Raw genomic sequence first — 13386 nt, forward strand, 5'->3', positions numbered from 1 at the left:
TTAAGAATTAAGAGTACTTTTCCCACCACGAGTTGTTAATAAAAAGCAAAACAAAAAACTCAGAAGGAAATTGTTTATTATTTTTGTGTGAAATTGACTTATTCATTTACTGACAGCAAGTAACCAACTCAGCAATAATCCTTTAGACCTTAAAAAGCACTTCACTTCAAATATCACCTTTGGATGGCTACAATGAAAAGGGCACACTGCAGTGCCTAAAGCAGAGGGTTGAAGTAGGAAGGAACAGCAATGAAATTAAATCAGTAATTGCTCTGGTTTTGGTTTCTGTACCCCCCTCTCTGATAGCCACCCTGATAGCCACCCTGAAAGCCACCCTGTTTCTGCTGATAAGATCCTTTTTGATCTGTAAAACAAATCATTATCCAAATAAGTAAGGTGATAATGCGTGAACACAAACAAGAAATAAATGACTCCATACCTCTCTGATAGCCTTGTTTCTGTTGGTAGCCTCCTTTTTGATCTGTGACACAAAATGTTTCCTTTAACAATTACATTCAAATGACAAAACAAAAAAGGACAAACGGTACATACCTCTGTTGAAGTAACCTCCGTAGACTCCTTGTTTCAGGTCGAACACGCGTTCGTTGTTTTCCACGAGGCTGCCCAGTTTCTCTGCGAGCTGCAGCGCCATGTTCTGCAGAGACGTGGGCTCTGTGCGGTGCATCACCACTGTCTGAGTGGGCTGGTCCAGAGAGGCCTGCGTGTACAGAACAAGCATTTAGCATTTTACACAGGACTGATGAGCGAGAAGGCAGTAAATGTTCGGAGTTGGGCTTCGAACTCCTGACAGTGCGGCCGGCTGCGGCCTGGCATGTGTGCTGTGCTTTAACCACTCGACCACTGGGCAGCACATTAATGTATGTTTAAGATGGGACAATGTTAGGAAACAGACTTGACTCACCATCAACTCCTCATTGATGATCATTTTACTGATGATGCTGTGCACTGTGGGGATTTCCAACTCAAACATTTCTGACAGAGTTTCCATCCTGCAGGAGAATCACAGTTACAAACAACGTAAAAACTCAATCTCTAAATAAAGTTGATATCTGCATACCTGATGGAGTCATACACGCTGCTGTATGTGAACAAGTATGTCCTCAGTGACTCCTCCTGGATTTTTCTGTAACATCACACAAATCACCAAGACAAACGTATATCCCAATTCAAATTACAACATTTCAGAAAGCAAACTAAAGTTTACTTTACTCACCTAACGAGCATTTCTCGGACTCTCTGCGTCTCAGGAAACAGGTCCCACACCTTGCTGTTCATCTTCTCATTAATAATAAAGGAGTGACAGGTTCTCCAGTCTCCCATCTTCATGGCTTTACTGGCAGCCACCACATGCTCCCTCATGCTCTCTGGGGGTCCTAAAAGTACAGACAATTGTAAGTTTCACACCCATTTCTTTGAACTGTAGTAGAGCTGTAATCGGGCCATAAGTTAGACCCGACTGGCCCCGAAGCCCGACAGAACTCGCCCTGAACCAGACAAGTAAACTTGAAGTGTGTATGCAGCAAATGGAACACGAATGAAACTCGTGCACAGCTTCTTTGCCTTTAGTCAAGAATGACATGACTGCGAAATTTACCGCGCAAGGCTTTGAGCCGAGCCTGAGCTCATGTAAAATTATAAATATTAGGCCTCACCCGGGTCCCGGCAAAGATCTCCAGCTCTAAACTGTAGTGGTGTGACACGTACCGAGCAGAGGCTGTCGCTCTCCCACTCGGAGCTGGTGGTGGAACTGCTTGCTTATCATTCTCCTGCGGGCATCAAACTCGTGGGCGGCCATGTAAGGGATCTCCAGCAGCATAGCAGAAACCAGGTACACACACTCCAGCAGCTCCAGGTTTATGTGCATGTGGAAGGGCACCTGACAATCAAAGAGCGTTAATATCAGTTCTGTCAGTTTTCTCTTGAAATCATTATCACTCAAACAATACATATTAACCTTAATTTGTAATCTTATTAATCTTGATTAGGGTCATTTTGACCATTTTAAAATAAATGACTTCACAAGATAGTACACACATGTTGCCTTTTTTTAAATAAAAGAAAACAAGTGAATACAAAATAAACCTGCAATTTGTGAGTTCAAACTCTTTGAGTGCTACACAAATCAATCTTGCGTGAGCCAGGTTGGCCCTTTGTAGTACTTTGGCATGAACGAGTATTTTTTACTGAAAATGGTCAAAGTCTAACAATTGATTTTTGATATTAAACCAAAATCTCTCAATTTTGACACTAGTCAATGAGATAGTAAACATTTATATCTTCTGACATAATTTGACAAATTTGCAATCCATTACAGTACAGCTTGATGAATGCTTAAATTAGAAATATTCTGTTCTTTATTATATATGAGGGGCATTTGGGGCAGCGTGCAGGGTTATAGAATTTGATGGATTTAAAAAAAAAAAAAATTCCCCCCCTGGCCGAGAAAGAGGGTCTAAGGACAGGGGACCCTTCTTTAACACATTTTATTTGATCTATATTGCCTTTATTACTGTTCCTTTTTGTATGTTGCACCAAATCACCAAAGCAAGTTCCTATCCTGTGAATTTTGTTCACAGACAATGGCAATAAGTGTTTTCTGATTAGGCCAAAAAAAATTAAAAATAGTTTGTGCCCAGTAACCCGACCGACCTGAATTTCAAAATTAAAAAAAACCCAGACCACCCACCCACCCACCCACACACACCCACACCCACCCACCCCCACACCCACACCCACACACCCCCACACCCACACCCACACACACCCACACACACCCACACACACCCACACACACCCACACACACCCACACACACACACACACACACACACACACACACACACACACACACACACACACACACACACACACACACACACACACACACACACACACACACACACACACACACACACACACACACACACACACACACACACACACACACACACACACACACACACACACACACACACACACACACACACACACACACACACACACACACACACACACACACACACACACACACACACACACACACACACACACACACACACACACACACACACACACACACACACACACACACACACACACACACACACACACACACACACACACACACACACACACACACACACACACACACACACACACACACACACACTTTTTTATCATCATATTTCCTCGTGGCGTGGATAAATCATTTGTCCTGCCACGTATCAATCATAAAACGCACCTACCGCTCACCTGCAGCCGCATGCGGTTCGTCGCGTGCCTAAGCGCATGGATCTATCATAATATAGTTCCCTCAGTGTACGGGACAAAATGAAGACTGAGAAAGACAGTTCGAGCTGACGCAGAAGTGGACAGAAATCTACGGGAGACAAGAGATGCGATGCGCTCTGTTGCGCTAATAAACATACGCACGTGTGTGTTGTATCAGTCCGCACGGGGGAGTGCGCATGCGCACTTCCGCCTGCGTTCTCAAATCGCCGAAAAATTGTCCATTGCGCCTTTAAGTCACTAAAAGTAATCCAACAGAAATTACTGCCGTAATTTGATTATTTTATTGAACCATGCAACTTGGACTGGCGTGACCACAGTGCAAACGTCTGATGTTGATCAGAGTGGTCCAAGGGACCACTCTGTGTGCGTGTGCTCGGACACATGAAGAATTAGAGGGAACATTTGTGACCGTTTACCCTACAGCAGCTTTGAGCTGCGGAGAATATAATCTGATTCTGACTGTGCATTTGGTGGTTTGGAGGACAAAAAACCTTTTACTCAAACAAAGAGCAGGCTGTAGTTTGGCAGATCGGTTCGTAGACATTTTGTCTAGTTGCCAAACTTCATTAATTTGACACTTGACGTCTCTGCGGTGCCAAAATGGCCCAATACGTTTCTTTACTGTACTTTATAACCACTTATGGCTTTGTCTGTCTCATTTCTCTTCATGTTTGGGCTCCATTTTCCTCATGTGGTCTCGTCTATGTGTGGTTGAACGTTTGCCTCTTCCTGGCTTTGGTCCAAAGTCCAAACATTTGCTTTCACACTGCACTGGGCCAACTAGACCTTGGTTCAAACAGAGACTGCGTTTTGCCTTTGGACCAACCCAAACGCTAAAATTTTGGCTAAAATGCCAAAAGGCACAAGTGTGAAAGCAACCTTAGTTGACATGTGAAAATGCCTTACTCCTCCAAGTCAACATTATACTAACAAGATTAATATTCTGAATTCAAGACATTTAAATGTGTATAAACATGAACTGCAAAAAAGAATAAATCCAGAGAGACAGAGAGACAAAGACAGAGAACATACTTGTCTTCTCTTTTCAATTTTCTCCTGCTCGGCGTTCCTCTCCTGCATGTTCCTCATGAGCAGCCCCTGACCTAAGAGTTCTTTGGCACGGCCTGATGACTGGATGTCCAACAAAGCATTATGGGCATCTTTAATCATGCCTTGGCGGAAAGCGCAGATTCCAAGTTGGACCATAGTTCTGTTGTAGAGGATCTAGAGAGGGCAAATATGTGACATTTACCATATAAAAACTATGGGGTACATTTTAAAGTGCCACACCTGCACAGGCGGGTCAGCATGCTGAATGTTGTCCTGCAGGTGGCTCATGAGCATCAGGTCTCGAGCCTGGTACCATCGGGAGTGCAGTGCATGATGGTAGATGTGACAAAGGATGGCACATGTACGGATACGGTCAGTGCGATCCTTTGAATAAATGAATTTGCAGAGCCGGTCCATGATCACAGCGCTATCCTCGCCTTCACTCTCTTCTTGGTCTTGTTCAGACTGCAATTCACACAGAAATGTAAGAAAATGCTCACAGAACACATTTTGTCAGTTTCTCACCTTAGTCTCTCCCTGGAGGCCGAGACTGCGTCTGTGAGCCTTATAGTCAAACTTGTAGTATGTATGCATGATCCTCCGCAGATACACGCGGCAAATCTCCTCAGTGCTCCCCTTGTTTTCTAAGTATCCGAGCAGGCGGTCAATGATGCCACAGACCCGTCCCTCGTCCTTCAGATTATCCACATATTCTGAGCGATAAATACAAAATATTCACTTGTAGAGAAAGAAAGCGGCAGTGGCTGTACAACATGCAGCACAAGAAAATAAAAAAACTGTACTTTTCGAACTTAAGCAGCTCTAATAATAAATAAAATAAATATCTTCAAAACACTGTTTTATTACAATCAGACTCTTATTCATGGAGAAATTGTCTAATGAAGTGAATCTAGATGCAGCTAAATACAAAAAGACACACGCGGAGCGCAGAAATGCAATATACGTCTGCAGTTTACAACCCGCTTCATTGAAATGAGACTTTATTGGCACGACCTAACCCACGGGTCAAAAGACTGCGAGTTAAATGCACCATGAGCCTCCTAGTTCAAACGACAACCGGCGTGTGATTATTGTGTCCCATATTTCTGTGGGCACCTGCAACTTATTGACAGGTGCGGCCCGTATTTGTACAATTTATTTTTCTTTGTAAATTTAGTTGGCACGGCTTTATTCGAGAGTGCTGTATAGCCCGAAAAGTACGGTACATCTCCATACCTTGGGAGTGTGGATCTGTGTTCTGCATGATTTTAGTAAACTCTTCATCCATCCTTTCCACAAGAGTTAAAATACAGCCCCTCACCCTGAAAGGCTGTTGAAGTTCCAATTGTTATGTTTTTTTTTAATGTTGCTTTTCGAACTAGAACAGAATCTCTGATAAATGAATTACCTGGTCAGAGATTGCAAGGTTCTCACTGTCCTCAGCTATATTCTCTCCAATAAACATGTTGTTGTTTTCAAAAAGAATGTCCAGGAGCTCATCAATGCACTCCAAGCACTTCTTCCACATGTCAGCCTGGAAGTAAAAAAAAAGCTTCAGCTTTCCAAATAGTGCTTCAATAATACAGGGTGCAATCCTTTAGCCATAGACAAATGTAGAAGTGTATCGTATGAGTGTAAGGCTGGATAGTTTTTCTCTAGACTCAAGTTCATTAACACCTGCTCGTTAATGTCCAATGTTATGCAAAAATATTTCACACTTTTAATTAAGTTACAACTATGTAAAACGTGCTTGTGTAACATCTGAGCTATTATAATTTAAACAAATGTGCAAACAAATGAACCAGACTAGAGTCCCATGTAGGCCTATGAGACATGAGTGCTGTTTGTGCAGTGCATTTTGTGGCTAGTTCACGCTGATATTTAAAGCAAAGCATCAAAAGTTGGCCCCAGCACTCAGATCTTTCGATCAGTACCAAAGAGGAACAGAGATTCAGTGCACAGCCATATAATATATAACATATAATATAACATTTTGTTATATAATATAACCAACCTTCATGAATGCTGCCAAATTGGGATTGTAGTCATACAGAGAAGCAATGATGTTGAACTTGATTTTAACCAGGATTCCCTGACCCAAGTTATGCTCTCCTGAGATGCCTGACAGGGCATGAAGTAACTCAATTTGAGCAGCTCTGTTGAAGAGATTTGTAAGACAGTGTGTCAAATTAAATATGCACATTTTAATACGCATTAATATCATATCGCATAGTTACCTGTCTGTGCCCTTTTTCCCTCTTGCTTGTAGAATCTCCGTCAGTTTTTTAACCACAACAGTAGTATTGATTTCAGTGCCCTTGGCAAACATCTTAGGCTTTTCCTGAAATAAATCATCCCAAATAATCAAAATGGTTATTCAAGAATGTAAAACCGGATCGCATGTTATAGAGTAGTAGGCTATTCATATAGTTCCAGTTCAACTGTCGAGCAAAAGTATTTATCCATAAGCCTACAACGAAACAATGGAACTTCAGCATCACCTTGACAAGGGGGACGCCACCCTTTACTTCCTGCCAGCCTCCCTCCCCCTCCTCTCCTTCCCCCTCCTCAGGTTCCTCGTCAATACGGTCCTTCTTCTTAATCTTCTTCTTTCTTCCAACCTTCCTTTCTGAGCCCTTCTCACTCTCCTGGGTCCTATTGGCCAACAATTAAACATTTAAAATTCATCTTCATAAAACTGCAATTGCAAACAAATACAAATCAGTAATACACATACTTCTTGAGAAAGACACATGCCATTGAAGAGCTCTTTTCTTCCCCTTCGTCTGAGCTCTCACTGCCACTGCCAACAGTGTCTGAACCCCAGCCTTCATCGTCATCGTCGTCACTAGATGAAGACTCATCCTTTTTAAAATGAAAGAGAATTTAACCTCCAGAAAATATATAATTCATCCAACTTTTTAACTTTAAATTGGCAATTACGCCTGATCCTTTGGCCCCTTTGAGGAACTTGCTGGCATCTGGAATTCCCTCAGGTTTTTTCTTTAAGAAGCTCTGTGCGTTGAGCCTTTCCGCAGAGTCATCCGAATCACTTCCAGAAGAGTCCCCTGCAAGATTTCAGATTTAAGTATTTTTAATTTTTTTTATTTTAAATTAATTACATTGAGCATTGACTGAATTTTACCAGAATCAGCAGCTTCTTTTTCCTCCTCTTCATCTGCAGATTCTTGGGGGTTCTAATAAACAAAATACTATAGTTTGTATATAATCCAAAGAATAACATTTTAGAAAAGGAAATATAACCTACCTCTTTGTAAGCAGTTATTTCCGTTTCATAGTCTCGGTTGTATTTGCGAATCTTTTGACGCAATGTACTTAGGGCCTTCGCATTATTTTTATTCATTTTTTTCTTGCCCTCCTTGTCCTCCCAAAGCTGTGAAGATGTTTTAACAACAATAAATAGTAAAATAGTGTATAAAAGCAATACTATGGTAATTAAATTCTAGGGAAATGTGAACCTGGTTAAGGTAATCCTCTAGGTCTGCCAGGAGGCGGATGTAGAAAGAAGGAACTCCCTCTTTGTCCACAATATTTTTGCTTTTTGTAAAGGCTCGACATAATTGCTCAAACTCCTCCAGACATTTAGACATGTCACGGATCTTCATGGCATTTCGAATTGTCTTGATGAGATTTGTCAGCTCTTCAAACCTGGTATTTGAATACACAGAAATGAACACAATTGGAAAAACTGGAAATAATATACAGTCTACTAAGTAAAGTGGAAATTGGTAAATACTTCATTAAGTAAAGTACAAATTAGAATCTAGCAAACCTTTTGTCCTTTGCGCTGCGCACGATCCGCTTTGTGTCCTCCTCATCATCACTAAGCAGCAAAGCCCTGTCAAAAACACAAAACTATTGTTATATACATTAGCAATAACTGGAGGATATATGCATGAGTATATGTATAGACTATAAACAGACTGCTTGAAGGTGGTTCCAGGTTGTTTGGGGGTGATCTCATCAGCGGACGCGGATTCCTCTGACTCGCTGTCAGAGCCGGTGGCAAAGAAACGTGACATTTCTGATAAAGGGCCTTAGTCTATAAAAACATCAGATAAGAAAAACGTTACATTCATTAACTTTTATTTACATTACATACAACTATTAAGCTGTACGATAGCTAGAATTTCACCTTTTAAACAAGGGCATAAATGGCAACATTCTGCAAATGTATTGCATGTACATGCTGTAACCTCTTGTAAATTGCAAGTAGTACATTGGCTTTAAGCTAGAATAACTTTTTAAAAATAGGTTTCATATTGAAAACAATTAAGTTGCTAAGCAATTGACAACATTCAACCCATGCAAATCATAATGACGTAACAAAAGTGGTTAAAATTGTTAACAGAAAAGATTACGGTAAATTGGGACGTTGTACCCGATTTGACCAATCCCAAACCTTATGCCACCGCTAATCGAGGATAACAGATGGTTTGGACAAACAAGTGAATGAGCGAGTATTTTAATTGAATACAACATTAAAAGTTTTAACATGAATCCAAATTGACATTCTTTAACTAAATTAAGCAAGAAAAGCAGAACAACAACATAAATATGGCGAAGCTAATAGCGAAGCTAACATTAGCTATAAGCTAACCCACCAGTCCGCATGTTAGATCCGCAAGATTACCACCATATAAAGTTGCTCTTTTTCCTCAATGAAGGATAAACATCTCGTAACACACTCACCTAGGTCTTAGCAAAACGGGTCCTGGTGAGTATGTGTTGCTCTTCAGCAGTTATTATATCCAGTTTTGCAGTTAAAAGACCACAAATTAGGCGTGCTATAGCTTTGCCGGGCGCCTGGGTCAGGTAAAGGAAGTGCGTCACAAAGAGGCGGCGTCTGTACGTTATTTTGAGGGATGCCGCCAACTAGTGGGGGGCGGATAATGTATTGGATCCATGAATATAATGGATCCATGATCCATGGCGGAGTAAAGTCTTCTTTGGTGTTTTATTGCGTTGTGCTACATTACCGCCAGATAATCTTCACATAACCCTGTGTTATTTAACACTTGGATACCAACCGCCATAAAACCAAAGAAGACGTACTTAACAAAAATAAATTAAATTTCTACAAGTCTATACTAAAATTTTAAATTGTTTATAGAAATAAGTAAATGAAATATAACAACCAAACAAGAGAGCAAACATATTTATTGAGCCAAATATAGTTATGCAAATAAACATCTCCCCAATTACAATCTATTGCTTTGTATAGAAACAAAGAAGAACAGAAGGGGAAAAAACCTGTACAGGAATACTGTACTGTAAGATTTTATTTGCCAATATTGTACATATTTATTAAAAAATAACAATGTTTGTTGTCATTAGTTAAAATTGTTTCCATGTTATAATACAATTAAATTATATAAACATCCCAATTATTTAGGATGCTGGATCTTCTGTTTTGCTCCATTTCAGAAGTTCTGGGAAAATTAAATATTAGTCAAGAGTATATCATCTTCAATAATGAATAGTTCATTAGAAATAATACCTTCTTTTAATTGCTTAATTTCATCATCTTTCAATTTCAGTTGTTCCTCAAGTGAACAGCAGGTGGCACAACCTGTTGATGGTATGAATTATTGTTGTGATAAATGAATAAATAAATACAATTTATCTCAATAAAATACCTTTTTTATACAGCCTAATTTCTTCATCTTTCAATTGGAGTTGTTCCTCAAGTGAACTGCAGGTGGCACAGCGTGTAGGTGATGCTATTGTATTATAAAATTGGAACTAATTACTGATAAATAATTTCTGAATAACTGATTGAATAATAACTGATTGACATTTACAACCTACCATGGCACGGAGGTCTGGTAATGGGGGCCTTCAAACTGGTGGCTGGTGATCTCAAAGTACTGACCTTGCTGGTTGGGTCACAACTTGCTGTAGCATTAGATGACGGTATTGCAGCATCTACAAATAAGCAGATTAAACCTTAAGAAAATGAGTGAAGAGTAAGTGATTGAAGAGCACAGTCTACCATGTTTTGAAGGTTTGTCAGGTAAAGTTCTCTTGCTGTGGGAAGGAGGCTTCAGGCTTTTGGCTTTAGCTGTATCAGAAAGCGCTGCAGAATCTTCAACATTATTGGATGGCAAAGAAGTATCTGAAAAGTTATATCACACAAAGCTTCACATAATAACTAACTACTTAAATGAATAATAAAATCGATCAGTCAATAAACAAATTACCTATTTTTTTCTTCTTTGAAGCTGCAAAGGCATCGGTTCTGGGTAAATTATGCCTCTTGGCAGGTAAAGTGGTCTTGGCCACAGGGTTTATGCCTATGTAAAATAGTATGTTTGTTATAGATCGGAAGGAACAAACACAGACACATTTTCATGTACCTCCAACAGTGCTTTTTGCCCGAGGTGGTTTGAGGCTGTGTCCTGCTCTCTGGTTGGCTGAGGGTATGCTGCTTACTGCTGGCTTTCGTAGGCCAGATACAGGCTTTAGTACAGAAGCAGCTAAAACATAAACTGAATAATTACGTAACACATTGCAAGTCTGAAACACACAGATTATAGTTGCAAAAATATACAACAGTCACATTACAAAACAGCAATTTTATCAATTCCAGACAAAAAAGAAAAGAAAAGGGCAGATTCAAAACAAAATGAGTCAATAAAACTGGTCAATCTCTAGTATTCAAATTGAGTCTCCTTACCGGCTGTTGTGGATCTCAAATTATAGGAGCTCGTCATTTCTGTGGTCTTGGACAAAGACATGAAATGTATTATAACCACACTTAATGTAAAAGATTCATTATGGTCATCATAATAAACCATACCTGTTGAAGTATATGAACAGTGTTTGTTTTCATTGGATGGCCAGAAGTTGGTATGTCATGACGTTTTGGAAGCAAGGACCCAGGCTTGAATTTTGAGAGTAGAGATGGCGGTTTTATGGGAAGAATATTTGGTTTTGTAGCAGGATGGGGAATAAAAGTCTTACGGTCAAACATCAGAACAGCAGTTTTTTTGGATCCTTCTCCATATAGCACCTTCTGTGCCGCGGTAGTTTTGCCATTTCTTTCTACAGTAAAATTAAAAGTCTTAATAGTAGGCATTGGTGTTGACGCATGCAGAGGGTCAGGTTTTGAATCTAATGTGTTATCCAAACTGAAAATGTGACTCTCAGATGATGAGTCACCGAGAGGGGGATCATTGTTTAAAGAATCCTTCGCTTCACCGCTGCCAGCTTTGCTTCCCAGTGAACCAGCGTTTTCTTCTACAGGTGTGTTGGCATTAAAAGTGGTGTCTCGAGGCTCAACTGGTTTGGCATAAAAATCCGAGGCTGCATGTGCATTTGCCTCCAATGTCTTTGGAGAATCAGGCTCTGCAGTGCTCACATTTTTGACTGGGGAAAGTGAGGATGTTAAAAATGTGACTTGCTGCTTGTCACCCCTTGCAATTGTTTCTGTGCAAGTTATTGTCCCATTCAGTTTGTTTTCAAATGTGTTTTGAAGACTTGCGATTCTCGCACCAACTTGAAGAGAGTCTTTTTCAAATGTTTGATTTTGCATTGCACAATTTTGGTTCAATTTTGAACCTGAGCAGTTGTCATTCAAAACAAGGGAAGACTCCGGGTTCACCTGCTCTGTGCTCACATTAGGGTTTTCATTTTTTGATGTGAATGAACTGCAACTATTTGATGTTGGAAGGTCCAATGTCCTGTTCTGTAGGACTGATGCTTGTGCTGCAACGTCAGTTGACCCTTGAACAGTAGAAAATGTGCTGCTTAAAGCTTTGTTTTGATTTCCCCCAGGGATAAAACGTGGCTCATCTTCAGGTGAAGCTTTAACAGGTTCAACTTGAAGCTCAGAAGTGACATTCTTTGATGATTGACATTCTTCACACTGAACAGATGTATTAGACTTACTTAAATCACAGGTAATGTTTACCGGATGGGTTCCAGCAGATGGTTGATGCTTATCTGTCTTTTGTGTATCATTTTCTGATGAAGATTTACTGCTTTCTAAAGTACTGCTCATAGAAATATCCTGGGTAGCTTGAAGCTGTGCCTTTTTACCGTCTTCCACAATGCTATCAGACACTCCACTCCCTGAACTTATTGAATGGGTTAAATTGCCAGTGAAAGTTGTTGACATTTTGTCCAGAGAACATTGGCTTACGTCTAGTTTTGCAGTTTTTGCTGACAAAATGTCACTTGTTTCTAGAGGTCTCTTTTTGGATAAGAAATCATCAGAAGTCTCCATGGTTGGGGTTTCATTTTCAGACACAACATAACTTGTATCAGGCTTGGGGGTTAGCGTGAGGCTCTCCTTTGGCTTTGAACAGATTTCCATATTTTTTTCAGCATGTTTTTGAAGCGTGTCCGTTTTGCAAATAGGAGTATCATGTGGACTATTTGAACATAAACCATGTCTTGTCAGAAGCAGAGTGGAATCACAAGTATCATCCAAAAGTGTCATTTCGGGGAGTATTTCATCTTGCAGCCAATGAATAGGGGTCAGACATTGCTTTGAGTGGAGGTTTACATTTAAACCTGGCCGAGGTTTTGTCCACTCTTTAGTAATAACTGGAGTGTTTCTTGTAATATTCGTAGGTGAGTCACATGTTTCGTCAAGTAAGGTGATTTCAACGAGGTTTTCATTCTGCATTGAACAGGCATTGTCGTCTTTCTCTCCTAGGGATAATGTTGAAGCACTTTCTGGTTTAGCTGGGCCATTATCAAAAGATAAAATTGGTAGTGGAGAGGGACGTTTATTGCCAATATTGAGATACTTCAAAATGGGAGTAAGAGCAGACTGCAGACCAGACAAACGTGGCTTCGCCTTGTCTTTACAGCGTGATGTTGGAGTTGCTGGGCCAGTTAAACCTGAAACTGATGCAGGGGGGAAATTCTCACAACATTCCTCATCCTCTTGTTTCTGATTGCTGCAAGATGAGTATTCTACAGTCTCATTGGCCATGCTGCATTAATACTTCACCCAAATACGCTTTCTAGTATATTCAGGTGATTGTAGTCT

General features: G+C 40.3%; 1 protein-coding gene and 2 long non-coding RNA genes across 5 annotated transcripts; all 3 read right to left on the reverse strand.

Annotated features, from left to right (window-relative positions):
- Nucleotides 1–243: 243 nt before the first annotated feature.
- On the reverse strand, nt 244–9221 carry eif3c (eukaryotic translation initiation factor 3, subunit C). Of its 2 annotated transcripts, XM_072455553.1 has the most exons (23): nt 9075–9221; nt 8307–8424; nt 8155–8220; nt 7841–8030; nt 7630–7755; nt 7507–7558; nt 7305–7429; nt 7099–7226; nt 6863–7016; nt 6599–6702; nt 6376–6517; nt 5770–5895; nt 5598–5691; nt 4887–5074; nt 4602–4826; nt 4344–4535; nt 1726–1897; nt 1235–1394; nt 1079–1144; nt 923–1010; nt 553–718; nt 440–481; nt 244–364 (listed from the first exon to the last, which is right to left on the reverse strand). In XM_072455553.1, the coding sequence occupies exons 2-23, from the start codon at nt 8402–8404 to the stop codon at nt 261–263; spliced, it is 2808 nt and encodes a 935-aa protein (XP_072311654.1). In that variant the 5' UTR covers nt 8405–8424; nt 9075–9221; the 3' UTR covers nt 244–260. The 2 variants fall into 2 exon arrangements, with proteins under 2 accessions (XP_072311654.1, XP_072311653.1); XM_072455552.1 differs by having other exon boundaries at nt 246–481.
- A 498-nt stretch (nt 9222–9719) lies between these two features.
- LOC140369563 (uncharacterized) lies at nt 9720–10106 on the reverse strand. Its single transcript, XR_011928234.1, has 3 exons — nt 10022–10106; nt 9883–9954; nt 9720–9814 (listed from the first exon to the last, which is right to left on the reverse strand). It is a non-coding gene; the product is annotated as an uncharacterized lncRNA (long non-coding RNA).
- An 86-nt stretch (nt 10107–10192) lies between these two features.
- Nucleotides 10193–10972, reverse strand: LOC140369282 (uncharacterized). 2 transcript variants are annotated; one of them, XR_011928227.1, is made up of 4 exons: nt 10742–10972; nt 10586–10678; nt 10378–10500; nt 10193–10310 (listed from the first exon to the last, which is right to left on the reverse strand). It is a non-coding gene; the product is annotated as an uncharacterized lncRNA (long non-coding RNA). The 2 variants fall into 2 exon arrangements; XR_011928226.1 differs by lacking the exon at nt 10742–10972 and having other exon boundaries at nt 10586–10709.
- Between the last annotated feature and the right edge of the window lie 2414 nt (nt 10973–13386).

Source organism: Eucyclogobius newberryi, unplaced genomic scaffold (genome assembly GCF_026437365.1).
Source record: "Eucyclogobius newberryi isolate DKJ021-1_F unplaced genomic scaffold, fEucNew1.0.hap1 SCAF_20, whole genome shotgun sequence".
Classification (NCBI taxonomy): Eukaryota; Metazoa; Chordata; class Actinopteri; order Gobiiformes; family Gobiidae; genus Eucyclogobius; species Eucyclogobius newberryi.

Coding starts and splice junctions, on each gene's coding strand:
- eif3c (XM_072455552.1), bottom strand. CDS start 8,404: ATGTCACGTTTCTTTGCCACCGGCTCTGACAGCGAGTCAGAGGAATCC. Junction 4,536..4,601: donor ATGCTGACCCGCCTGTGCAG/GTGTGGCACTTT, acceptor TGCCCTCTCTAG/ATCCTCTACAACAGAACTAT. Junction 719..922: donor TCATCAATGAGGAGTTGATG/GTGAGTCAAGTC, acceptor CTGTACACGCAG/GCCTCTCTGGACCAGCCCAC.